The 26,580-nt window shown below is 44.0% G+C and overlaps 1 protein-coding gene across 1 annotated transcript; it reads right to left on the reverse strand.

The window, feature by feature from the left end:
- Positions 1-719: 719 nt before the first annotated feature.
- Positions 720-26,369, reverse strand: abcd1 (ATP-binding cassette, sub-family D (ALD), member 1). Its single transcript, XM_012923814.5, has 17 exons — positions 25,803-26,369; positions 23,722-24,003; positions 20,661-20,779; positions 20,403-20,560; positions 20,082-20,269; positions 18,626-18,800; positions 18,304-18,494; positions 17,996-18,176; positions 17,758-17,900; positions 17,364-17,541; positions 17,095-17,189; positions 11,817-11,962; positions 11,519-11,664; positions 10,613-10,697; positions 9,073-9,198; positions 8,124-8,211; positions 720-3,432 (listed from the first exon to the last, which is right to left on the reverse strand). The coding sequence occupies exons 2-17, from the start codon at positions 23,848-23,850 to the stop codon at positions 3,310-3,312; spliced, it is 2,271 nt and encodes a 756-aa protein (XP_012779268.2). The 5' UTR covers positions 23,851-24,003; positions 25,803-26,369; the 3' UTR covers positions 720-3,309.
- Between the last annotated feature and the right edge of the window lie 211 nt (positions 26,370-26,580).

Consider the following 26,580-nt stretch of genomic DNA (forward strand, 5'->3'; position numbering starts at 1 on the left):
TTTTTAGCGGATGAGGATGTATCCAGATACTTTTGTTCTAATAGCAGTACTAACGAGCAAACGTGTAGTTAGTGTAGTACAGACGCATCCCTAACAGTAAATTCTCGCGTATGATGCTACATCTTGTACCCCTGTGACGTCTATTTGAAGAGTCGTGTGGTTTCCAGAGTCTCCGTAAACCACCAGTACAGTTTACTAAACCACAGTGGAGTACGTGTTTTATTAGCCAAACTCTTAATTTGAAAAGCCAACAGGGATTAAACTGGTGAAACTGGGCAGAGGTAGGAGCGCTTTTAAACCACGGGCTGGCAGGGGTTAAAGGTCCGGAACGCAGTTGAGTCTCACAGGCATGTTAGTGCGTATTTCTGTTGAATGAGTTCCTTTTAAATAAGCCCCGCATCGTTTCCAGCGACGGCATGCACATACTCGCTCAGTAATCACAAACTAATGACATCCTACGAACAGGATACACCTTCAGCACCTTTTCTAGTCCTCCTCCCTGTGATGCGTTCAAGGTGCAGATGTAACTTCATTGCGCCCGTGGTAATCAGAAGGTAGCCAGCGCGAAAAATAACGTTTGTTAATGTGCGTCAGACTCAGACATGGAGACATTTGTAAGAAAGATGAAGATGAAGATTATTGCTCACTTAAGAGGAAATAATTGATTGTACTGTTTGTTGGTCACCTGATCAGAGGAAAAAACAACAACAAACAAAACGCATTAGTAAACTTTTTATTTATTTATTTTTAATAAACATCCAGACATCATCATCATGACATCACACAGCATCGTTATAATTGGATCTTCATCACCCTCCTCTTCTTCATTCTGATTGCACTGGAACATGTAGTTTACATTTCTCTAAATAAAGTTTCTTTATTCAAACTGCAGCAGCAGATTATTCTGTTGTTGATCAGTGAAGCTGCTGTTTATATTACTGATTGTGCATATAATATACTGTTTATTTGTACACGCAGGAAAGGATTAAATATCACAATTAAAAATATATATAAACGGACTCCGCTGTCACGTGACTGCTTAGCAGTCATGTGACTCAGCTGATCCTTTTCTGTCAAATCTGCTGCTCCTCTCTTTGTTCTCAGTCAGCTGACGGCTGCTGTCAGATCAGTGTTTACGGTCCTTGTCTTACTGTCTTTGGAGAACCAGCACAAACTTCACAGGTTTAAAAGGCAGATGTTATCCAGTGTAGCCCCACCCACAGCCTCTGACATCAGTGGTTTCCCCAGTGGAACTTATTTTTCTGGAGCTATACTGGTACTGTTTGTTTTTCTGTTGTTGTTTTTTTTTCTTTTTTTGGGGGGGGGGGGTTAGGACCAGCACACAGTTGGTGGAAAAAAGGTCAATGGCATATGTGGATAAACTGATCCTCACCTTTCAAATTAAAAGTCTGTTTACAAAAGCAGCTTACAGACTGTTTGGCGAGTGGTTGCTTGTGTTATCTAAATGAAACTGGTTTAAAAAATGTATACAGTGCTGCACCAAAAACCTCTCAGATTTCTTTGGTCACTAGCAGACTGCGACAGACGGATGTAGTTTGCATGGAAGATGGCAACCTGTCTGCAAACACTCACCAACCACTCACTAACAGAGACCGCCCACCTTCAAAGTAAAAGTTGCACATTTTGAAACATTTGTTTCACCAATAAGGCACAACTTTTACTTTGAAGGCAAATTGGTCTCCGCCTCTGAGTTGCATTTCACCTCCCCTCAGTGTTTAACGAGCGTTTGCAGACAAAACGGCATCTTCTATGCAAACTACCAGCAACTGCAGCACTCTGGCAGCGACCAAAGCAATCACTAAGTTTTTAATGCAGCACAAATACACAACTACCATACTTGCAAACTGGTCAAGGAAAGCATATTTTTCCTAACACAGGCTACCAGGTGATCAAGACCATTTATCAAGTTGTATAAAAACCTGCTGTTTCTATACAAGAATACTTGAGCTATCAGCAGAAAAAACCTCCCCTCACCTCACCTGGACCACTTCAGGCTGACAGCCAACCTGTCATAGCCTCACAATGCAAAGCGCTCTAATGTGACTGCTGTGGCGATTTCTTATTGTAAATAAATGGTAAATGGCCTGTATTTGTACAAACGCTTTACTAGTCCCTAAGGACCCCAAAGCGCTTTACACATCCAGTCATCCACACACTGGTGATGGCAGCTACATTGTAGCCACAGCCACCCTGGGGCGCACTGACAGAGGCGAGGCTGCACTGGTGCCACCGGGCCCTCTGAACACCACCAGTAGGCAACGGGTGAAGTGTCTTGCCCAAGGACACAATGATCAAGACTGTCGGGGCCGGGGCTCGAACCGGCAGCCTTCCGATTACAAGGCGAACTCCCAACTCTCGAGCCACGATCGCCCCTAAAGCTGAATTGAATAAAAACTCTAGGTGCTTATTTATTCCAGCCAACTAATGTATGTAAACAAGGTTACGTGACAGTAGAAACGAGCCATTTAAAATAAGCGAGATAACCAATCAGGACAGGAAGTGCTTCGTAAAAAACAGGCCAACTGATCATGGGCGTCTTTGAGAAACAGCAGCTCTGACAGCAAACCGGCAGTGCTCACGAGATAAAATTTAAAAACAAACAAACTCACAGTTAAAACTCACTTCAGTCATACGATTTACCTGCTTAGCATGTGTGTGTGTGTGTGTGTGTGCGCGCGCGCGCGCGCATGTTTGTCCATCTTTGTGTGGCCCATCCATCAGGCACACTGCAATATGAGGACATTTCTGCATAGCAAAAGGTTTGCATGCACAGTGATGGAATTTCTGTAATATGAGGACAGTTCTGAATTACAAGGACATTTTGGAACACTTTGAACTATACTGGGATTTCTACACCATGAGGGCACTTGTGCTTTCTCAGAGCATTTACATCTCTGTATTATGAGGACATTTCTGAACTCTGGTGAGACGTCGACATTTTGAGGTAATATTAGGCTACTTTTTAATTCTGAGGATTTTTTTTTTTTTACTTTGAGGACACTTCTGAATTGTAAGGACATATCTTCACAGTGAGGACATTTGTGAATTATGAGGACATTTCTGCATTTTGAGGACACTTTGGGGATAATTCTGCTTTACAAAGGCATTTGTACATTTTAAGGGTATTTATAACATGTGCGGTCACTTCCGCTCTCTGGGGACTTTGTGTCCAGTGCACATTACAGGAGTTACATCAAGTCAACGCGGGGCCCTACAAGTAAGGAATACAAACGTGTGTGTGCGTTTCTCTCAATGCTAACCAGTAAATACAATCATCAGTGTGTAATCTCAGGAGGCTAGCTTCTCTTCTTTCTCCCCTTCGGCCTCCCCCAACAGGACACACAGCTCTGAAAGTCTCTGCTGCATCTTAGGAATTCCCAGCAGCTGGTTCTCCAAACGATGTTTCTCCTCCTGAGACACAGCACATCACAGAAACCACAAACACAGACACATAGAAATACAATGAATATATTATGTTTACTTTTCTCTGAATATTGCTGTTACAGGTGTTGCATTTGTTTGTTTTCTCTAAGCTTCCTGTCACTCTTAAATCCACCGGTGTCTGTACTTGTACCTGAAAGCTCTGTTTCCTGATTCAGCAGCTTTATCCACCATTACTACAAACAGCATCTAGAATTATAATAACTTTGGTTATTGCGTGTTTGCTTCCTTAATGTGGCCGCCTGTTCCTGGTTGATACCCCAGCTAAACAATAGTCATTAATGTTTACTCTACAGGCAAAGAAACAACTGACTGCAAGTCAATGGAAGACGAAAATATGACGCTACAAACTGAAGCCTGACACTCGACACTGCGTGATGCATCATAACTTCCTGTTAACATACCACAACTTTTTAGCGCTGTTATGATGCGATGGAGCCTTGTGAAGAAGCTCAAGACTGTCATAGTTACTCACTAAATACTAAATTTATCAAAACAAAGAAACACGAGGAAGCATTACTACAAATGTGTACTGCCACTCGCATGTCTATGTGGCTGGGAGCCAGCTGATGTGTGATTTATAGTTCTGCGTTTAATCTAGACTACACATGTAGCTCACGCTGTTGTTTATACTTGTTTCTCGTGTGCCTGTGTCTCTCTACACTTTCACAGCCAAAACACGAGCTCATGGTTGGATTTCTCTCCTCGAGCTGATCCATTCTCTTCCAGAACAGGAGGAAAAAATGCAGAAATAAAATTGTAAATAATGGCACGTACATTACATTGACATCTGTGAACGTAGCATAATGCACAGAGTGAAACGGTAAGTGGTCCAATCTTTACCTCCACTTTGCTCACAGTAAACTTGTCTGACACAAGAGTTCATTAACAGTGTTTGCATCCTCGGGCCTTTATCAATACACCCGGCTGGGACCTCACCAGGCTGCTTAGGGTCAGCTCAGGCATGATCGATACGTTCTTAAGGACTCTAATCACACAGCTCTGCTACTGCTGCTGAGTATCTCGGGCGTGAACACTAACACAGCGTTTTTTAGTGAGTGCAGTGAAAGTAATAGTGTTACAGAAATTACCAGAATCACACCAGAGGAGACTGTATCAGATCCTTCACCTGGTATCAATAATACAACTATCCAGCAGGTATTTTCCCGTAAATACCAGGATGTAACGATAGGCCATCTGTTATCCTGGAACGCCTTCGTCCGTGGGGACGAGTACACAGATTGCTTTTTTGTTATTTCTGCAGTTCAATCAGTGTAATGTGTATACGCCGAGCCTTTATTTCCTTTCGTATTTGGCAGCAAACACGACGCGCGATGCTAAATCATTGCATGGATCCTCGTGTGATATGACCGCTGATGTGCTGGTGCTTAATATCAATATTTTTGCATATTTTAGCCGCTCTAAGCGGTAATGACTTGAGTACCTGAAGTCAGTACTTCACCCGAGCTCCTCACATAAGTGAGGGTAAAATAAACAAAGTCACCAACGTGCACTGAAGAACAAGAGACCCGTTTGTGCACCAGTCAATCCTATAATTAGATACTGTGTTTAATCGCAGATTAAGTGTGCGATGATGTGCTTGAATCCTGCTGCTGTGTTTGTGTGTTAAATATATGTATCTTTGTCTGATTGTCCTTATTATAGTTTTCTCCGTGAAGCTGCAGGCTGAGCATCATGATCACTGCTGAGGTGTTGGGATCGACCCCTGAGGAGATGAAGTCTGTTAGACTTCCCGCAGAGTAGATCTGTGTGTTCTTCCCACAGCAGCTTCTGCTCAAACCTGTTTTCACTGTTTCAGGTGAAGCTGAGCAGGTTAATAAGCACTTCATGCTCTGGATTAATAAACTCTACCTTCAAATCTGGAGGCTAATGATAAACTGCAGCAGCCCTGCAGCCACTAATGATCCGTCACATGACAGCGAGGAGCCAGCTGACTGGCTGTTCTCACTCTCCTCGCCGCTTCCGCGCTTTGACCTCACTCGCTCACACATCATGTGCCGCAGGCGTGTTGTTGTGGTGCTGATGGTTACCACAGTAACCGCTGCATGCGCAAAGGCAGCAGTCAGAGGGGTCGCGGTAATTTTAGCGTGTTTACGAGTCAGGAGGGTTCAGTGATCAGCTCCGCTCTCTCTCCTCGGCGTAGCGGGATGATCACAGCAGGATGTGAACATCGCTTTCACGGAGTTACAGATGCTGAAGTAAGTGACGCCAGGGGGTCGTCCTGCGGGTACGAAACAGAAACGCACTGACAGAACTGATCCAGCAGCTGCTAACGGCTCACAGTCAGGACGCTGAGCTTGTTTAACTCCTGCAAAGAGTTTAGGTTTCTGTTCGCGCGGTATTGAGCTGTGTGTGGGTGTTCCAGTGACAGCCCTAAGTATCGCACCAAAGCCCCTCCCCTGTGCGAAATAATTATATTCTAAAAATCTGAACTGTATAAATTTCTATAAAGCTATCATCAGGCCTAGTTTTTCTTTTTATTGTGAAAGCCATCAACTCAACCTTTCACCTAACAAATCCCATCATGTGACCACGAAACTGAGAGGAGGGGAAGCATTTCAATGAAACTCTGCCGAGGAGTTTGCAAAGCCACCGCGCACTCTGACCCCCGATAACAAGACGCAATCTTTCAGAAACAAGTCATCCACATGATGTTGGACACGTGGCAGGTTTTAGAGATATTTCTGCCAAACTTGGAGATGCTTTTGGTACATTTCTGTCTTTAAAAGCAGTAAAAAACTTCCCAAAATGAACTGAGGTCATCAACAAAATATGCAGAAACGTCTGAACTGTGTAAAAGCTTAAAGTCTGCAAATGATAATGACCTCTGTTAACCCTGCATAACGAAGGGAGAACTGTTTAGATCCCACGTATAAGAGGAAACTGTCTAACAACGGGGCATCACTGATCATGATCCTTCATGTTTCTCCACTTTCTGTCACATTAGGAGAAGCTGTTAGAGTCCAATGAGCCCATAAAGCTGCAATAAGTGATCTCAATGTAAAAATAAGTCAAAGATACCTCTGAGATTCAGTTTAATTAAAGGAATTCATGACCCATTGAGCAGAGCAGCCTTGCTGTTCTGTATGTATTAAGCAGTGAGCTGTTATTAGAATTCAGCTTGCAAATGGCTAATAAAATAAAACGTCCAGTTATGAGTAAAGATGAAGTGACCGTGTAGCCTCTGTGTTTTGAGCTCTGTGGTTGCAGATAAATGTGGGTTTCCAAACCTGAACCTGTGCGGTCCTCTGGCCTATGCAAACACAACCGACTCCGATTTACATACAGAGCGGGGAGCTGGGATTACAGGGGTCACTCGAGATGACTTTTATATGTATGAACAGCTATTTATAAAGTTACTTTGACATAATCTTGACTCTATGCAAAGTGATTTTCCTGCTGGTGAAGTTTGGGATACTACGCCTCCTATAGAGCTTCTCAAAGGACACGTGGAATATGACCAAATAATTTTAATGTTAAATTTTTTGCTGAATGTTTTACATTGTGCGCCTCAGGCTCGGACTCAAAGGTCTCCTTCATCACGGAGGGAGATGCAGCACCGGCCGAATGATGAAGAATATTAAGACCGACTCGCTGTTTAATCCCGGTAAGCAGAAGGCAGTGGGCGACTCCGTGGTGCGTTTGATCACCTTTGTTTTACCTGTGTATGTTTTAGCCTTTGATCTCGTCACCCACTGTTATCTTCCAGACTCTTCGTGTTATACGTTTTGTCTCTGCTGAACACTGATTGTCGTCCCCTCCCATCCACTCTCACAGCAACACCAACAAGCCCAAAGTTTGAACACACACGTTAAATATCAAAACTGTGTGTGTGGCAACAATCGACAAACTCTAAATTCTGCTTTTTAGCTAACAGAAGATGAGAGCTGCTGTTCATACTCTGAGACGTTTCAGTTTTAACACTTTAGTTTTTATCCAAATGAACACAAATAACTAACAGCTCAGTGGAGTTTAATGGCTTCATTGTTGGCTGAAACCAACTGTTTTTTTAATGTGCACTATCATATCAAATCATATGTGTGCATTTCATATTGATCACTCTTTTAATAAAAGCACTCTTGGCATGTCGCCGTGTCGTCATCCAGCCTAAATGTGCAGCAATGTTATCTGTGTAGCTCTAGAGTCCAAGCGTGGTAATCCAGCATAAATTAAAGATCTGACAAGTTATTTTCCACATGCAGGTGTGCTGAAGTAAAAGCATAATGCGGCGTCGCATTAGAAAGAAGTAATCACAGCTTTTCTGGCATTTTTGCAAGAGACTGATGACAGCACTTTGAGATGCTTTTCTCTTTTGTTCCACAGCCATTCCTGACTAAATCCTGATCTGCGCTGTATTGCTGAAGGAAAATCAGAGACAGCTGCATTCACTTTAAGCTGTTTTAATGCTTATGGATCAATAATAAGCACATTTAAGCCGAGTTTTTGTGTCTTACAGCTAAGTTTAAGTATAAATCTTACAAACAGACCTGAACAAGAGCCACCTGGGGGCTGGACCCTCCAAACAAACTGCGCACATCTTTTTTGTTTCTAACATGACACGGTCTCACAGCAGCACACGCTCAAATAAAACACCTGCTGCCGGGGACCAATCATAGAGCTCGAATTAAACACACACAGACCTGCAGAGAGAGGCGCGTGGAGGCATCCAGAGGTTCAAACCTCCACCCTCCTTCTCCATCGAACTGCAGCAGGTGAGAGTGGTACTTCCTGTGAGACAGAGGAGGAGAAGATTAGTTGGAGGGTGTGGCAGCCGGCAGCAGCTCAGAGCTATGCTGCCCCCTGCAGGCTGAAAATAAAATTAAATAAAACCTGAGTTCACTCCTGATCTTTGAGTCACATGAGTCACGTAGTTTTATCTGCAGTTTTGGCATCTCGAGTTTCACTAGTCTGTGGATTTCAGTTTTGCTGCACGCTGTGTAAAACTTTATTTATGACATTTAAAGACTTTGTAAAGACATAAAGACAAAAAAATATTAAATGAAAGCATTTACATGTTCCAAGTCAGGAAACATCACCTTGAAAAGTGTTTGAATGTCATTGTTGTTTAGAAATTGTGCAAATTTAACCCACAAAAGTTAACCTGATGACACAGAAGCAGCAGAGATGACAGACTCAGCTGGCATCTGATCTTTTAGAATACCACGCTTTCATTTTGCCATCATGCTTGTTTCTTTTGCGTCTTGAATGCAAGACATGAAAAATAATCCACAAAATTCAAATAAACGTGTAATAGGTGACGTCTCAGTTATAACACACTCTCAAAGAGCAGTCACAGATATGATCATTTTCAGACTGCAACAAAAACCATCCAGCCACATTTTAAGAGTCGCCCTCTTTTTCATGAGCACTCACAGTGTAACTGTTGTCTTTGGACTCACATGATGCTGGAAGCTTCCCACATGACCAATGACACCTTTTTACTTTTAGTACTAGCAGCAGTACCCCTCAGCCTCCTAGCAGATTACAGTTTCAAAACCGTTCCTCCTTCAAGATATTCGGAAAACTTGACCTCTGACCTTGAGGTCAAGGTCACTGAGATTCAGTGTGTGTGTTTGTGTGTGTACTGACCATAGGGAAGGCCTGTGAGTAATTGACAGCAGTGCGATCCCAGCATCCTTCGCAGCCTGGAAGATTCCTCCCTCCACGTCGATGCTCACGGCGCTCGTACACTCGTCCAGCAGAGCGTACCTTGGGCTGGGCGAGAGACATTCACAAACACACAAAGAGAGGAAAAGAGCGAGAGAAGACAGGGTGACTATGGTGGGCGCACACAGAGTCACTGTCACGCTGAGCATCTGTGACATTTGCATGCTTCTAAAACGGCTTTCTCAAAAGGCAGCTTCTATTATTTCTACGTTCTGAGTTTTTCTAGCCACCAAAATAAGTCGGCATGAAAATAACATGAATTCTCTACAAACGTAAACACACATTTACCTGTACGCTAAAGTACAGTCCCATTTAAACTTCAGTTTATATCTCAGCAACACAACACGCAGACGTTTCATGTGTCACGCTGTCTCATCTTGGATAGACAGACACTTGCTCTTCTGTGATACAGAAACTTGACCTTTCACTGCAGAATTTGTACAGATTTGGGGCTAAACTGTCCTTTAATATTTGTTATTCTTCCCTGGGAAAAAATAAACACAAGAAGTCGTCAGCTGTCTGAACTGGTGCGAAATCTGTTCACGGCTCATAAACAGGCCACTTACAGTATGTTAGTCATCATAAAGGTGGCAGCAGATGAAACCATTATTTTAATAGCGGAGCATAATCTGACAGAATAAACAGAAGCAGGCCTGACGCCTGCGCTGACTGCATCTGAACCAGCTGCAGGGACGTTTCACTCTGATGGAAAACGGAAACATGTTGGTTTAACAGTGCTGAGGTGTGTAAAATAAACACGGCAGCGGTCACAGTCCTAAACAGGTCATGGGGGTGCCGATTTAACTCACCGGGTTGACCTGATAATGAATAGGCCATAATGCTAATACTGAGGCCAATAGTGAGAGCTACGCTGAAGCTCAACACGAGCACGCCCAGCGTTTAGAGTTTGCTCGAAGGGAGGGTGTCCAAGGAAATGTGGGCGTTACTGGGGTGGTTATTTTAAAGCAGCTATCTAACTGAATAGGGAGAGAGCCGTTAACTTTAATGCCGTTGAAACATACAGAATCATCATGAGTCAAATCTGATTTCATATGCAAAGTTAACACATTACAGTTTCTAAAGGGGCTCAGTTCAAAGCACCAACACGAGCAACGTCTCAGATCCTCCCACCCTGAGCCAAGAAACACAACAGTTTACATTATGGACAAAGTGAGCCTACACTCACCTACATACCACCTATAATACAGCTACTACACAGCAGCAAACCTCTACTGCAACACCACCTCAGTTAGCATGTTTCTCGGTTCAGCTGTTGGCTGGCTCTGTGGAGGCAGAGGGCAGGTTTACCACCACCTTTACCATTAAAAACGCTTCCTTCAGATTTCTGTTCAGAACTCTTTGAGCACCTCATCGCTCTTTCATGACGTCTCTGTCCAAAGTCCAGCCCGAGCACAGCCAGATGCTGTGAGCATCCTTCACTCATTGAAGAGTGAGACCTTACCGGTGGTAGAACATCCGAGCCATCCCCATCCGCTGCTTCTCTCCTCCAGACAGAACATCTTTCCAGTCATTGACCGACTCCCAACCTGAGAAGCACATACACAGGTGTCGCCACAGCAGCATTGCATTACAACAGCTACAGATGATCCCAGTTAAACGACATTTACAATTGCGTGTGTCCATGCACCTGCAGACTGACGCTTTATGAATCCGAGCCCAAAGGGAAATGTGTAAAAATTTCCCCCCCACAGTCTTCTGGTAGCACTGATGTACACATGATGTGGCTCAAGTGTACGTGTAACACTACTAATTCAGTATTTACATGTTTACTGATTGATTCCCACTCTCTAAGACATCATTTTATACGTTTTTCTACACTTTTTTTTTGCAACTAATGATAGATATGTTCATTCATTAACTTGATTCAGGTGAAGTGAAAAGCTCTCTCTGTATTTTCATGTTTAATACTGCTGACAGGTGAGCCGGTCTTTCCTGAATCCTGCGCCCTGACACATCCTGGCATCATCCTGCAGCTGCTGCGAGCTCTCAAACTGACTGCAAGTGTCAGTCAAACAGTCGAGCACCCTTCACGGCAGGCTGGGGACAGGGCACTGATTAAATATTTAGCAAAATTTGATTTGAGCATTCGAACCGGTTTGAATGTTTGTGATGGAGCGGTTCTCAAAATTAAGTGTCATATGAAGTGAAATGAGGTCGAGGCACCATTAGATGTGAAATGACTCCTCATAATTAATTCTTGGTTCAATCACCGCCGCACAATCTGCCTCACGAGTTTCCCGTCTTCTATGTTTGTTTGTGTAGTTGAGTCTGAGTTGCTGTGGAGGTTTTTCTGCCTGTTTACTCCAAACAAAGCGCAGAGCACAGCTAAACACGCACTCGGACTGACCTCCCTCTCGGTCCATGATGTAGCGCAGGTGGACGGTGCGAAGGATCTCTTCCAGGTCTGAATCTGTGAGTCCTCTCTGAACCATCTCCTCCACCGAGTCCGGATAGATCACCTGGTCTCTGAGGGTCCCCTCTGACATGTAAGGCCTGCAAACCACACAGAACAGGAAACCACAACTGCTGTGGATCTAGGGCCTTAACTTTGTAAAACACCGACAAATGGTTGTTGGTGGTAATTGGAACCATATAAATATAAAGTGCTGAACTGAATTTGGTACTAGTAGTAGTAGTAGTGTTACCTCTGTGGGATATAGAACATGTGCTCTGGCTCCGGTCTGTACAGGACTCCTCCATAAACAGGCCACAGCCCACTGAGGATCCTGAACAGGGAACTCTTCCCACAGCCGTTTGGACCGGTGATCAGCACGTTCATCCCATCGTCCACCTGAGACACACAGAGAGACAAATCCACAGGATTGGACTCGTTTCTGGAAAGGTGTCTCCAAGTCTTTACAGAACATATGTGCACAGACGCCTGTACTGCAACGCATGATTTAGGAGTTAAAGATGTGAGATTACACCCGGGTTTTAAATATGACAAAGGGGTTTACTGAGGCAAGCCAGGCCTGCAAAGCCATGAAAACATGGTTTGGACTTGACCTGCTCTGAGAAAACAGCTCAACAGATGCAGAGCACATCTAAAGGCTGTTGAGCATGAATGGAAAATACAAGTTCTCATTGTTTTCTGTAGCTGTGTACTCCAGATACTAATTAAAGCACTAAAACCTTGCACTTGTTGGCACTAAACTTGCAAATAATCCTTCTCACTGGCTTGTATTCAGTTATTATTTGTTCTTTACTTGTTCTCCACACTGTTTAACACCACCAGGCTGCAGCTGAAAGAACGAGGCTACGGCTAATAAGCCTGTTAGCAACAGCAACAGATTCATTTAGCAGGCTGTGGTGGTAAATACAGTCGGATCGACCTTGTCTTAAAGATGAGTCGGTGTTTTAAAAGTCAGAATTTTTTCTTTGTTTTTACTGATTAACTACCCAACTAATTACTTCCTACAGCACAACTACTCAACAGCACAGACTCCTTATTTACAGTGGGGCAAAAAAGTATTTAGTCAGCCACCGATTGTGCAAGTTCCCCCACTTAAAATGATGACAGAGGTCAGTAATTTGCACCAGAGGTACACTTCAACTGTGAGAGACAGAATGTGAAAAAAAAATCCATGAATCCACATGGTAGGATTTGTAAAGAATTTATTCGTAAATTAGGGTGGAAAATAAGTATTTGGTCACCTCAAACATGGAAAATCTCTGGCTCTCACAGACCTGTAACGTCTTCTGTAAGAAGCTTTTCTGTCCCCCACTCGTTACCTGTATGAATGGCACCTGTTTGAACTCATCATCTGTATAAAAGACACCTGTCCACAGCCTCAAACAGTCAGACTCCAAACTCCGCCATGGCCAAGACCAAAGAGCTTTCGAAGGACACCAGGAAAAGTATTGTAGACCTGCACCAGACTGGGAAGAGTGAATCTACAATAGGCAAGCAGCTTGGTGTGAAAAAATCAACTGTGGGAGCAATCATCAGAAAATGGAAGACATACAAGACCACTGATAATCTCCCTCCATCTGGGGCTCCACGCAAGATCTCATCCCGACGGGTCAAAATGATCATGAGAACGGTGAGCAAAGATCCCAGGACCACACGGGGGGACCTGGTGAATGACCTGCAGAGAGCTGGGACCAAAGTAACAAAGGTCACCATCAGTAACACACTACAACGGCAGGGAATCAAATCCCGCAGTGCCAGACGTGTTCCGCTGCTGAAGCCAGTGCATGTCCAGGCCCGTCTGAAGTTTGCCAGAGAGCACATGGATGATACAGCAGAGGATTGGGAGAATGTCATGTGGTCAGATGAAACCAAAGTAGAACTTTTTGGTATAAACTCAACTCGTCGTGTTTGGAGGAAGAAGAATACTGAGTTGCATCCCAAGAACACCATACCTACTGTGAAGCATGGGGGTGGAAACATCATGCTATGGGGCTGTTTTTCTGCCAAGGGGACAGGACGACTGATCCGTGTTAAGGACAGAATGAATGGGGCCATGTATCGTGAGATTTTGAGCCAAAACCTCCTTCCATCAGTGAGAACTTTGAAGATGAAACGAGGCTGGGTCTTCCAACATGACAATGATCCAAAACACACCGCCCGGGCAACAAAGGAGTGGCTCCGTAAGAAGCATTTGAAAGTCCTGGAGTGGCCTAGCCAGTCTCCAGACCTCAACCCCATAGAAAATCTGTGGCGGGAGTTGAAAGTCCGTGTTGCTCGGCGACAGCCCCAAAACATCACTGCTCTCGAGAAGATCTGCATGGAGGAATGGGCCAAAATACCAGCTACTGTGTGTGCAAACCTGGTAAAGACCTATAGTAAACGTTTGACCTCTGTTATTGCCAACAAAGGTTATGTTACAAAGTATTGAGTTGTATTTTTGTTATTGACCAAATACTTATTTTCCACCCTGATTTATGAATAAATTCTTTACAAATCCTACCATGTGGATTCATGGATTTTTTTTTCACATTCTGTCTCTCACAGTTGAAGTGTACCTCTGGTGCAAATTACTGACCTCTGTCATCATTTTAGGTGGGGGAACTTGCACAATCGGTGGCTGACTAAATACTTTTTTGCCCCACTGTATGTAGTGTTGAGCTACGGCTGAAAGTACCACAGACACCTGCAAAGAAACCTGTTTTTTTTCACCGACTGTGTTTTATCGTAGTGCCCAACCCCCACGTATTAAAATAAAAAGTATTACAAAATGTATCCCGTGTGATCTCGATCTGTTCCCCACATGAAGGCTGATAACGTGTCCTCGTGTGTATAATTAAGAGAGAAGCTGTAGCTTCTCTTCTCACTTGGTGAAACGCGGGCAGCAGACAACAAAGAGTCGGCACTGTGAAGATAATCCTTTGTTGACAACAATTATGGCCATTACTGTAACTGCAATCAAAGCCTTTGTGGGTACAAACACCAGGTGTACAAACCACCTGTACAACAAGCTTTTGCCTAATATGAGAAGCATGCGAGCTTGGTTTGCTATTATCTTCAAATTTGGCAGATTCTCGTAAGCTTGTACAAGAACCACCCCCCTACCCACCTTCCTTCTGCAAACCTGCAGACGGCACGGGTGCGTCTAAAGCAAGGGTGTGCAGTAGCCTCCTGACACTTCAAAACATGTAATTATGTTTATTCCAGCATTGCACTGAAGCACAATTCTGATATCTTTGCAATTCGATGTCGTGCTTTTGTTCTGCTTCTGCTCCACAGCGTAAATGTTTAAGCTTTGGTTAAGTATTATTGTGGTAGTTTAGATTGTTAATATAAAATACAAATCTACAAACATGTAAAGTTTATTTCAGTTCAGTAAAAATACCCAAGGACCCACCTGGGGCAAATACATACTGCATTATTAACCATACAGTCCGGATCTTTTACCAGCTTTAATTCTTGGCTCTGGCTACAGCAGCTGTCTTTCTTTTAGCCTAGATTATATTTTTAAATCCCTCACATTTGTTTAGTTCGCTGCTGTTTCATGCTACGTCTGTCCTTAGCTTAGTGTGGTTGTGTTTGTTGGGTTTAGTTAAGCCAAAAACAGCTCAAATCTATCCTAAGCTTGCTGATGCTGAATTCGTTCCCTGAGCAGGCCCCCGTGATGCCTGTAAACATGTGACTGAATCTCAGAGGTCCCTCCTCGCAACAACACACTGAAAGAAGAGACCAATCAAAGCACATGCTGTGAGAGCAGAGAGGTCAAAGGTTAAGAACCAGACAACAGAGAGGAGTTTCTGTGTCCATCAATGTTCCTCTTCTTCCCCTCTATGTTTCCATCTCTGCTGCTTCTTCTTCTCTCATCCTCTCGTACTGAACACAGGAACCTCATTCTATGCCGCGAGCACGCACAAACACACAAAGTAACACACTCTCTCACTGTTTCGGCACATGCTAATGAGCGATGACCTCTGACCCCAGGCGCATATGGAAAGAATGAGCCCAATCCCAATGTCCACAGACTCACAGTCGTTGAGGCTTGCTCCCGCAAAGGCAGCGAGGGTTCGGTGTCTGACACCCAGTGTCAAACAGGCTGCAGGAGGGATGTTTGGTAGAAATTTTGAGCCCTTTATTCATTCTTTTCTGTAATTGCTGCAGACTTTGCCTGAGGGAAATTACCCACAGTTCACAGCGCTGTGGCGTTAAACACGGAGGCTGCAGGGGATGCTTCAGAGGAAAAACACTTAATCAAGAAAGCATCGGCGGATCAGCCAGACTGAAAGTTACGAGTACAAATATGTTTACACAGAATTAGATGAATGCCGTGTTTGTTGCTTATTCTTTTTCATTTTTGCTCAATTATGTTTTGACTATACTGAGAAAACTGATTATATAACTGTTTCTTCTCGTCCCATCTGTAAGAGAAGCTAGGAAGAAGCATATTCAGTGCGGCTCGTCACTCCCATACCTGTCAGACGTCCATCATTACACCCCTTCTCTGCCCTGTGCTCAGCTTCTCCTGACTGCTCCTCACTTCAGACTTAACACCAAGTGTGCCGGAGGACTTTAGCTGTGCCGCACCTCATCTTTCAAACCTATCAACACTTCCCCTTCGTTAGACAGACTCTCGGACAAATCACAGCTCAGAATCGATCTGTTTTCATCAGCATATCAACTACAGCCATCTAGTTTCATATCATTCACAATCATATTATTCCAGGATTTCAAATCCTTTTTATTACTGTTCTTGTTAGTTTTGTGTTGTAAGGTGACATTGTTTTTAAGGGCTTTGAAATGTGCCAAGAAATTATTATCATTAGTAGTAGTATTACTATTATCATTATTATCATTATTATTATTATTATTATTATTATTATTATGTGCAGAAAGTAAAAATACATTTGTGTGTCTGTAAAGCGAGCATGTACAGTTGACTTCCTTTAAATCTGTGATGGTTTTGTGCTTAATCCAAATAAGGACTGGACTGCAGCAGTGCCACCATGTGGCCACAAATGTTAGCTGCACACTGAGGCGACACTGACCACACTGAGGATTCATGGTTCGGATCGTAACAGACATTAAATTAAAAATAAATAAAAGGAAAAGCCCACAGCAACGTCCTCTGCTACAAAGAAAGTTCAACATACCCAGGATATCTTTGCATTATTTGGACTCACTCATGCTAACGCTGGCAGTCTGGAGCTACTGTATTAATACATTTTAGCCTTGGCTTCGTCTACCTGCAGTCGATATGAAGGCCTCAAGTACAAATAAGTGTCTTAATTTGTTTGGTTATGCTTACAGAACAACAACATTATTGTAAAATTGTTTGCACACAAAAGGTTGAAAAACAAAACAAGATAAAACAGGTTCGCAGGATAGGTTACCATGGCGATGTAACCCACTAAGAAGTGAACCACCTTCATAGTAACAAAATGTCAGGGATAACCCTGAAGTCACCTGGATAAGTGTGTGTGTGTGTGTGTGTGTGTGTGTGTGTGTGTGTGTGTTACCTGGATATTCAGACAGGACACTACTACATCTCCGGTAGGCGTGATGATTGGCAGGTTCTCACAGCGAATCCCCTTTTCCACACTGATCACCTGACCTGTACACAACACAACAGACAAAACAGCTGTCTCAACTTCCTGTTTGGAGTTTGTGTGTGGGCGGGGTTTTGCCCTTTAGTGACTGAAGCGACAAATGACACCGGGCCAAAGATAACCCAGCTGAGAGTTTGGGAGTAAAGTGCTACAGAGGTGTTACATGATACAAGACTCACCTCTGATCTGTAGCGGACCACAGACTCTCTGCCCGTGTTGAACTGCTCCTCCTCCTCCATCAGCTGTTAACTCCTCCTTCTCTCTGTCTGCGGAGCGGCGGTAGATCCCCTGATTCACATCTTCAAACACATCCAACATCTCAGAGACTCGAGCAGTGTAACCTGCCAGCTCCGTCACCTGCACAGCAGTCAGTCGTCAGTGTGCATCATTTAAACATCAACATGGCATGAAGGAGAAAGGGAGGAAACACAAGGTGAAGACTGGAGGAAGACGAGCAGAAGAAAGGAAGTGATAGTCTCCCTCCAGCAGCTGCCTTCTTCAAATACTCCTCTGTTAACCATCAGCCAGAGAATCAGAGGAGGTGAAAAAGAGGAGGAAGCATGGCGTGCATACCTCCTTGTAGGAGCTCATGATTCTCTCCACGGCGTCGGCTGCAGCGTTCAGGAGGTTCCTGGCTGTGGTGAAGGCCTGCGTCCGTTCACTCACAAGCTCCTCCTCCTTCATCACCATGGCAGCCTGCTTCACCTCCTCCGAGTCTGAGCACATCACAGGTCAAAGGTGAAGCAGCTGAACGCCATACTCGCACCAGACTCGCTGTGATACTGTACACCGATAACAGGAGTGTGTTTACCGTGTTCAGCGTATCCGGTGGCGGTGATGATGGGCACGGCGACCATCACCAGGCCGGAGGCACTCCACACGTACTTCATGAGGAACTGTTCCAGCATGATGTACCAGAGGCGCTTCAGCAGGATCTGATGGATCTGAGAGGACAGAGACGTGTAGCTCCTCCGCAGCTGGGCCAGCTCCACCTACAAATCAAACACACCCAAACTCACATGACCATCACAGACATGGCGATCTCCATCCACAAAGTTTAACAGTAACCTACCTGTCATTCAAACTGATCACTTCTTAAAACATCGGTGTTTTTCTTACCTTGTGTCCTCCATAGAAGGCAATCTCCTCTGAGTTGGTGATGATTCGTGAGTGCATGTAACGCAAGTCTCCTTTCCTCTTCGCCTCCTCGGCCACAAGCTTCCCGAATCGAGGCGAACAGGAGCGCAGGACTTTAGCCGTGAGTGCTACGACCAGGCCGGCGATGACCGACGGCCACGTTGTGTTTGCTCCTGCAGAAACATGTAGCGCAGACACGCTGTTAGAACAACCTCAGCCTCAGTCAAAAATAAACATTAATTACAAGCAACACACCAATGTGTTCACATCATGCGTGAAATCATTTGGCGCTAACATAAGCAACCTTTGGAGTGGGCGGTGCGTATCAGCGTGTAGCAGGTGACGATCACGTCCAGGATGGGTTTGGTCAGGTTGGAGTAGAGGTGAGCGATGGAGGCCGAAAACATGACGATGTCCTCAGTGAGGGACTGATCGGGATTGGACAGACGCCCGTCCATGTTGCTGACTCTGTAGTAAGTCTGCAGAGATCAACAAGTTCACCAATCAGAGTATAAATAGGTCAAAAATAAGCATCAGACTAATGATCAGAACATACAAACTTCAGAACACTCAGTGGATGAGATAACAAAAGATAACAAAAAGGCCACAAAGATCATCCTCAAGTGGGACACATGCAACTATAATAATGGGTCAAAGATTAGCTTGTAACTGATTGATAACGGATAATGCGGAAGATAAATGACATTCACTGTCAGAAAACGTTCTGGAGATTTGCTGCAGTACCTAGTTGAGCCACCAACTGTTCAGTGAGGCAGCGCTGCAGCTGTCCCTGCTAACCTTCCTTAAGGGTAACATAAATAGAGCTTCTCCCTGCTGTCCAAGTAAGGAAATCGTGGCCTGCTGGGCTCTGCGGACTGTCTTGTTCATGAACTTGGCAGCAGAAAGGTGTGAAACATGTGCCTGACAGCTGTTCAGTTCACAAACTAGTTCCACAGAAAATGTGAAGATTTGCAGATAACACAAAATCCCAGATCCTGAAACAGGAGAAATACTTCCATTTCTTTCTTTTTTTTCTTTGATGTTAGCAGCAGGGGAAGGTTTCTCACTGCGTCTGCTTTTAACAACACTCATTAAGTGTTTGGGAACCGAGGAGTCCAGCTGCTGTTGTTCCAAAGCCAAATGTTTCCCCGATCCTGCTTAATGCTACATGTTTTCAGCTGCTCAGCAGCTCAGTTTTCTCCCAGTTCTCAAAGGTACAGACTCGTTTATGGAGCCATGCTAATGGGATATGTGCAGAATACGTATTGATATTGTCTCACCTGAAAAAATACAAAAAGGAGGTTTGGATGGTAGCACATGCTGCCTTATAATCTTCACATATCACTCAGCTTTAATAGTGCTTTTACAGACCACCAACTTACCCATGCACTCTAACTGATATCAAACTGAACGCCCATTTTTAGCTCAGAGGATGCGGAGTTCATGATTCCATGTCTCCACTTCACTTCATCTTAACTGAGCTCTAGATCTGTCTGTGTTTTTTGTTTGTAAACTTCTATTTGTGGTTTCAGTGATGGATTTATGATGGAGTTGTGCTTCAGTGATTTCGTTTCTGGTTTAATGAAATGCTGTGTGACAGCCTGATGGAGGTGATCAGTCATTCAGTACCAGTTTTTAGGCTCGAGGTCTCTCGAGACTGTCCCCATCCATCTGTGCTTGAACCAGTGAAGTGTAAAAATCAGACATTAGTCCTGATAACACACCTGTCGAAGCTGTTTATTTGTGTGTGTTTGTGTTACCTGATTGGTGAAATACAGCTGGTAGGAATGTTTAACCAATCGGGTCCTGAAGCTGAGGCTCAGCTGACCCTCCAGGAATCTGATGGCGCTGTTTATGAAAGTTGCAGGAACTGCAACGAGGAGCCACTTGGAGAGCTGAAGCACGAAGGCCTGAGGATCCTTCTGAACAATACACCGCACTATCACACCTGACACACACAGCAGATCAATACTGCTGATTAGCGATGATGCCAAACTAACTACGTCACCATTGATACTAAAAATATGATCAATAATAGCGATGGATAACTAATGACTTTATAGACAAACAAGGAGACAGACCGTCCAGAGACGCGACGTAAATCGACAGGAAGGTCCGGGACATCAGGGTGAGAGAGTGTAAGGCGAGCAGGGCGATCTCTGGACAAAGTAACCGTGGAAACAAGAGCTTCAGCAGCCGGGAAAGTCTGAGGAAAAAGTCCCTGTTGACCGACGGAGACCTGAGGACAGAAACACACGAGAAGTTCATCCTGAGCTCGACCCTGAAGGCCCGGAGCAGCCAGACAGGCGAGCAAACCCTCTGCCATTTTAAAAACACACCTGCTGTCACTCTTCTTCTGCTTCTTCGCTTTCTTGTTCTTCTCTCCGCCATCATCAGCAGAGCTCACTGCACCCACTGATGGATCAGATACACCCAGCTGTTTACCTGCTGCTCGCCTCTGCAAAGACAAACCCACAGTCACCTGCGCTGTTTGTACAGGTGTGAACAGGTCTGTGCAGTTCTGTTTTCAGGTCAGTTTATTCTGAGTCAGCTTCCAGAATATGTTTCCTGGTTTCAGTTTATATATTTTAATCTCATCTTTAGTTTTCAGTGTTTTTGTGAATGTTCTTTTGATAATCCTGGGGAGGATTTGTCTGTGGATTTAGGAAGTTCAGAACAAATAATCCAAACAGAAACGTAGGCTGACTCACCTTCACGTAGACATCCCAGCCTCAGCAAACACATGAACTAATGCTTCCCTGTATTCTTCTTGCTAAACAAAGACTTAAACTAAAGGAATCTTTTGTTAGGGCTGTCACGACACCGACCACAGTTAAATTAAAATACATTTCACTGGTTCACAGTATCTCCAGTGGCTCCACAGTGTGGTGGTTTACACATGTAAACGTGTGAGAGGCTCGAGATCAGGAGGAGATAAAAATCCCTTCAAGGTTGCATCAGGAAAGGCGTTCCCTGAGAAAAAGAATTTTTCCTATCTGCCGAAAATATACAATAGACTCTGTGCGCCTCAGCACATGCTACTTCCGGTGGGGAAACTCCTGTAGAGCGCTTCGTTTCCGGTGTGATTTTCGCTCCTTGTTTATGGTCGGTTTTTCTAAAACAAGTCAACCAAACGCATGAATCAAGCGGTGATTTACATTTCTCGAGATGTCTCGGGCATTTACCGAATATATCTGTAGATGATGTTCGTCGACTTGTCGATATTTTCCCCTCACCCCTCAGAGCAAAAGAGAAAAAGGATTCAAATGTTATATTTCTCAGTATTTGTGTACAGCGGTCCCTCGTTTATTACGGGTGTTATGTTCTAAAAATAACCAGCGATGGGTGAAATCCGCAAAGTAGCCAACTTTATTTTTAACAATTAGTATAGATGTTTTAAGACTGTAAAAACCCCTCACTACACACTTTATACACTTTTCTCAGACAAGCGTGAACATTTTCACACTTTTCTCTCTTGTTTAAACTCTCAAAGTTCAAACCTTTGTAGCAAAATAAGTCCAGTATTATAGAATAAAACCAAAGATCAAACCCTGTTTTCAGGTCCAGAACATGAGAATAGAGCAGCTGCGAGATAATTCAACATCAATGAATCAATGAATCAGCGATCGATGTAGCGATTCTGTACTGTACAGGAGAGACGGCACGGAGGAGATCGACAGTGTTCTGCAGCCAATCAGGATGCAGAACACAATGACGCATGCAAACTTGCACTAAGAAAATCCGCGAAACAGCGCAGCTGCAAAAGATGAACCGCGTTATAGCGAGGGACCGCTGTAATTTTGAAGGTAAGTCACAACATACCCTTCGTAAACACTAATGTATAGAAATCCTTACCAGCTATGATTCATTTATTTTTTGTGGCTTTTTTCACGGTTTGTTAACATGCTGTGCAGGTGTGTACTTGACTAGCTGATCTCGACATAACGGGGAAACATCTGGTTTGACTATTCTTCACCTGTAGTCTGAATGCTGAACATTTGCCTGTTTAAATCATGAGACCAGTCACTATACAGAGATGTGCTTCTGAGTGTGGACGATGTGTCTTCTGCTGCAGTGATGCAGTTCTGCTTGTGTTGAGTGACGTAAACAACCGATCGATCTACACGCTTCAAACGTCAAAATTGACCATTTGATTTTTTATGCCACAGCAGTGGTGAGTGTTCCCACCTCTGCTCTTTGTAACTTAACGCGATCTTTCCGTTTTCGTGTTTTGGACATGATTCTGGAGTCCATCTTCGCAGTAGCGATTGACTGCAAAATAAAGCTACCGGAAATGTACAACCCTACATCCGGTCGTAAAACTGGAAGTTAGCATTTTCTCGTGCACAGGGTCTATTAAAGAAAATATTTTATATACTTCACTTTACTAATTGGCTACTGCCAATATGAGTGAAAAAAGCATTGATTACACCAGTATGAACAAATGTCACAGCTATAAGTTGACCCACAAACTGAAGAAACACCTGTAAGTCCAGGTGGAGGGCAGAGTAGGAGTAAAAACCTCCGGGGCTGAAACATGAAGCTGACACTGAGATACCCAGAAACTGCCTTTCCTCTAACAAACGCCTGAGGCAAACTCCAAAAGGGAGTCAATCCCCATTGTCTCCTATGTTAAAATGTACGTTACAGCAGAAACCCACTGTAATGTAAAATGTGCCCCACCATAAGAACTGTTCAGTGGGTGAAATTTGTATAGCAGTATCTATCAGTGTCCATCTAGTGAGGTTAACATTAGGGGGTGTGGCCACTTTGATTGCCATGCACCTGCAGCTGATTGTTGTCTCACTCATTGAACTGGTCCTCTCCACCATGTTTGTAGTCTTTGTGCCTCTCAAAGCATTTTTAATGAAATAATAATAATGTCCTGCTGTGAGTTACAGACCATCCAAGATGTTTGTGACTGTCTAGAGTTTTATTGATCTGTTACTACTTAGCAATAATTAGCAGATATCCATGTTAGTGCATTGCTACGGGTCCAAAGCTAACCACAGTGACAGGTTAGACCTTTGGAAAGCAGAGAAGGGAGGAGCAGTGTCTCACGCAGCAACACAACAGCTCCAATGTGAGTGACTGAGCCTGATTAAGAGCTTGTGTGTGAGAAAAGTTGCCAGAAGGGAAGAAAACTGTTGTTAGTGACTCCGTGATTTATTGCGTCATAAATCTTTTTTAGTGCTGCGATAAACATCAAAGAGAATCTGCAACCTGAAGCTGGGCTTTTGCTTTGACTGTAAATCTTTAGTTTAGCTACCCAACAATTTCTCATGACTAAAGTATAATTAATTTTTTTATTTCTGGTGACTAAAATGGGGTTTTTTTCACACCTAGTTTTAATGTTTCATTCAACAATAATGACCTTTGTGTGTACAGGTGTGTGCGTACCTGCAGCCTCCTCCACACATATGGAGACAGCTTTTTGACGGCATACGCTGTGAGCAGGACGGCCGTCAATTTCCTGAGTCTGGAGCTCCGCCTGAGCTGAGCAGGCAGCTTCTCATAGGTCAGCTGCATGCTGACAGGTAGCCGACGAACGACCAATTGATGTCCAGAAATCGCAGCGTGTCACCTAAGGTCAAACCGAACCTGATCCCAGACGGGTCCACTGTGAACCGATGCGGGTTTGTCAAGGAAACGCCATGCTGACCTCAGAGCGTGAGCCACCACCTGCACAGACAGGATCAGGTTTTAGATTACACCTCAGTCCAGCTGTAACCGTTAGACAGTTCATGCACTCCATTACACTGCAGAGTAAGCAAACAGCTGCATGGGGCCCAACAAGGCCCTCCAAAAAAAAAACATGTGGCTGTGAATGAATGATAGGGTCGCACGGCTCTGTGTTCACAATCGTGTAGTGAAAAAAGTGGTCATCAATCAATTTTTATTATATTAAAAAAGCAAAGACATGTGCATTTATTTTTATTGTAATGACTGATCAACATTTCTTGCTTTGTCTGAGACTAAACCACTGCTCTGGTGGAGTCAGACCAACCAGTCTTAACTGGGAGAGCTCTTTGATTTCACCCATAAATAAAGACATTAGCAGTGCAATCTGGTGCATGACCCATTCAGCAGAATTCAGGAAATTAAGGACCTGACTCTCACAATTTCCTCCAGGACCCCCACATGAATGTGCTCCTTTCTATATTATCTACACCCGTGTGTGTCAGTGTGTAATGCAGGGGTGTCACGCATGCAGCCCAGCCTGCCAGAGGGTCTGATCCGACACCCTGGATGACTCTGCAAGGTGAGAAAGTTGCAGAAAAGTCTTCAATAATTTAATCTTCTTAATAAAGTAATCTGCTGTTCTATAAAAACATCAAATAAAATTGTTACTTAGACCTAAATAACTCCACCTGAGCTTTTAAAGAGCCACTTAAATCTGTGAAGCACATGTAATGTCAGCTCGAGACAAGCTGTTTCAACTGCTCTTCTGTTATGTCTTCTTATATACCTTAAAAGGATATCTATGTTAAACATCCCCAGCTACAAAACACATTTACGCTCTGTTAAAAACATAAAATTATTCTGATGCAGAAGGAATATCAGCCAGAGGACGACCCTGGAAAGACCTTTCATATGCTATAACCTGGTTGTCCAGCCACCTGTCCCACGTGGTCCTCTGACCCTTGAGCCCTGAAAGGTAACTCAAAGTACTTTTCCCATTTTTCTCCAGTGACTTATAAGCACACAGATAAAACATGTTATACACATTAAATTAGTGCATTTTCACTGCTGAATCTATGTTTCATCTCATGACAATAAAGCTTAAAATGAATTATAGAAAAATGAAAGCTTGGCTGTAGACTGTCACACCTGCAGTGGATCTAAACCTGATTCATGTGCAGTTTAAACAGAGCTTACATGTTTTCAGTCCTGGAATTTTATTAAGTTATAAAGGCTCCAATGTGTTCTTGCTTGGGGGTCTCTAACTCTGAGAACAGCCATAATATGAAGGTAAAACTTTCCATTACTTCATTAGAAACGCTAAAGTTATTATATTAAAGAAATCAGCTGATTCTGGGGGATCACGTGGAGGTATTTTCAGCTTTTACTGGTTTGACACGGAATAACCCAAAGATTATTACGCAATGCTTTCATTGGCCCACGCTGAGCTGTATGTGACCATGAACTAAATCACACACCCCACACCCCCATGTAACCCGATTTGATTAGTGTAACTTTATACGTATTATAAGTGTTGTGAACAGACAGAAGGAATTTAGGTCTGTGATATATGTAATAATCGGACAAAATGTTGTTATATAAGGTCAGTAAACGTGCTGTGACATACTGCACACTGTTATATAACGTTAATAAACGTATAGAGATTATACAACATTAATAATAAGATCCTTGCTCTCTCTCTCTCTCTCGCTCATTTACTATCGACCAGGGGGACCGGCTCCACTTTAACGCCCCGCAGGTGTCCTGTCGGTGTTCCGGGTACTCTGGTAAACACTCACCCGGGTTCAGCAGCAGCAGTCGGTGACCTGTTGAACATCCACAGTCGGTGTGTCGGTGTACAGAGTCCAGCTCCGGTGTGTTAGCTCCGGTCCCCCTAGCTTCTAAGTCTCCCGTGAACACTGACCGTAACAAACGGCTAACGGCGCGCTGTCGCGCAAACTCGTTTATAACACTACTGCCGTTCGCAGAGTGTCCTGCCCTCCCGCCGAGCAGCTCTCGACCCGGACTCGAACTTTACTCCGGGCTGGGTGACCCGGCAGCGGACCCACGGTTGCTAACTGAAGCTAACTGCTAACAGGAACTTTGTTGTTTCTCTGATGTGGACATGAAAAGCGCACGAAGTTCCGGGTTAAATCGCTCCTCCTGCTTCACAGCCGCCCGGGACAGACGCGCGCACGACCCGCCGTCACTCCTCCACCAACTTCTTCTGCTACACTGAACCGGTGTGAGGACGGTCACACCGGCGGAGGCAGAGAAAAGTTCAGCATCTGTTTACCTGAGCAGCGGCCCGCGTCCGGATACCGACACAACGTGCCCTGAAGGGCGGGCCGCGTTCCGATACTGAGGACGTGACCTCCCTCTCCTCCTTCTGCTTTTATCCGAACAAAATATAAGTAGCTGCAGGGTGGTGGGGAGGGGGTGTGATATTTTAAAATTAAATGAAATAAAACCTCTGATGGTTGGAGGTTAAAGTGATACATTTCAAATAAAATTATTTAAAGTTTACAAAATTAACTTCTAAATTAACAATAAAAAACCTTGCAAAAATTGACAAAT

This window comes from Maylandia zebra, linkage group LG20 (assembly GCF_041146795.1).
Source record: "Maylandia zebra isolate NMK-2024a linkage group LG20, Mzebra_GT3a, whole genome shotgun sequence".
In the NCBI taxonomy this organism is placed as follows: domain Eukaryota; kingdom Metazoa; phylum Chordata; class Actinopteri; order Cichliformes; family Cichlidae; genus Maylandia; species Maylandia zebra.

Bases quoted from the DNA above. Each gene is read 5' to 3' on its own strand.
- abcd1 (XM_012923814.5), bottom strand. From the start codon at position 23,850: ATGCAGCTGACCTATGAGAAGCTGCCTGCTCAGCTCAGGCGGAGCTCC. The intron at 20,780-23,721 runs GTACGCACACAC...TTGTCTTTGCAG, and splicing joins ATGTGTGGAGGAGGCTGCAG to AGGCGAGCAGCAGGTAAACA. The intron at 17,901-17,995 runs GTAAACACACTC...TGATGTGCTCAG, and splicing joins CACCGGATACGCTGAACACG to ACTCGGAGGAGGTGAAGCAG.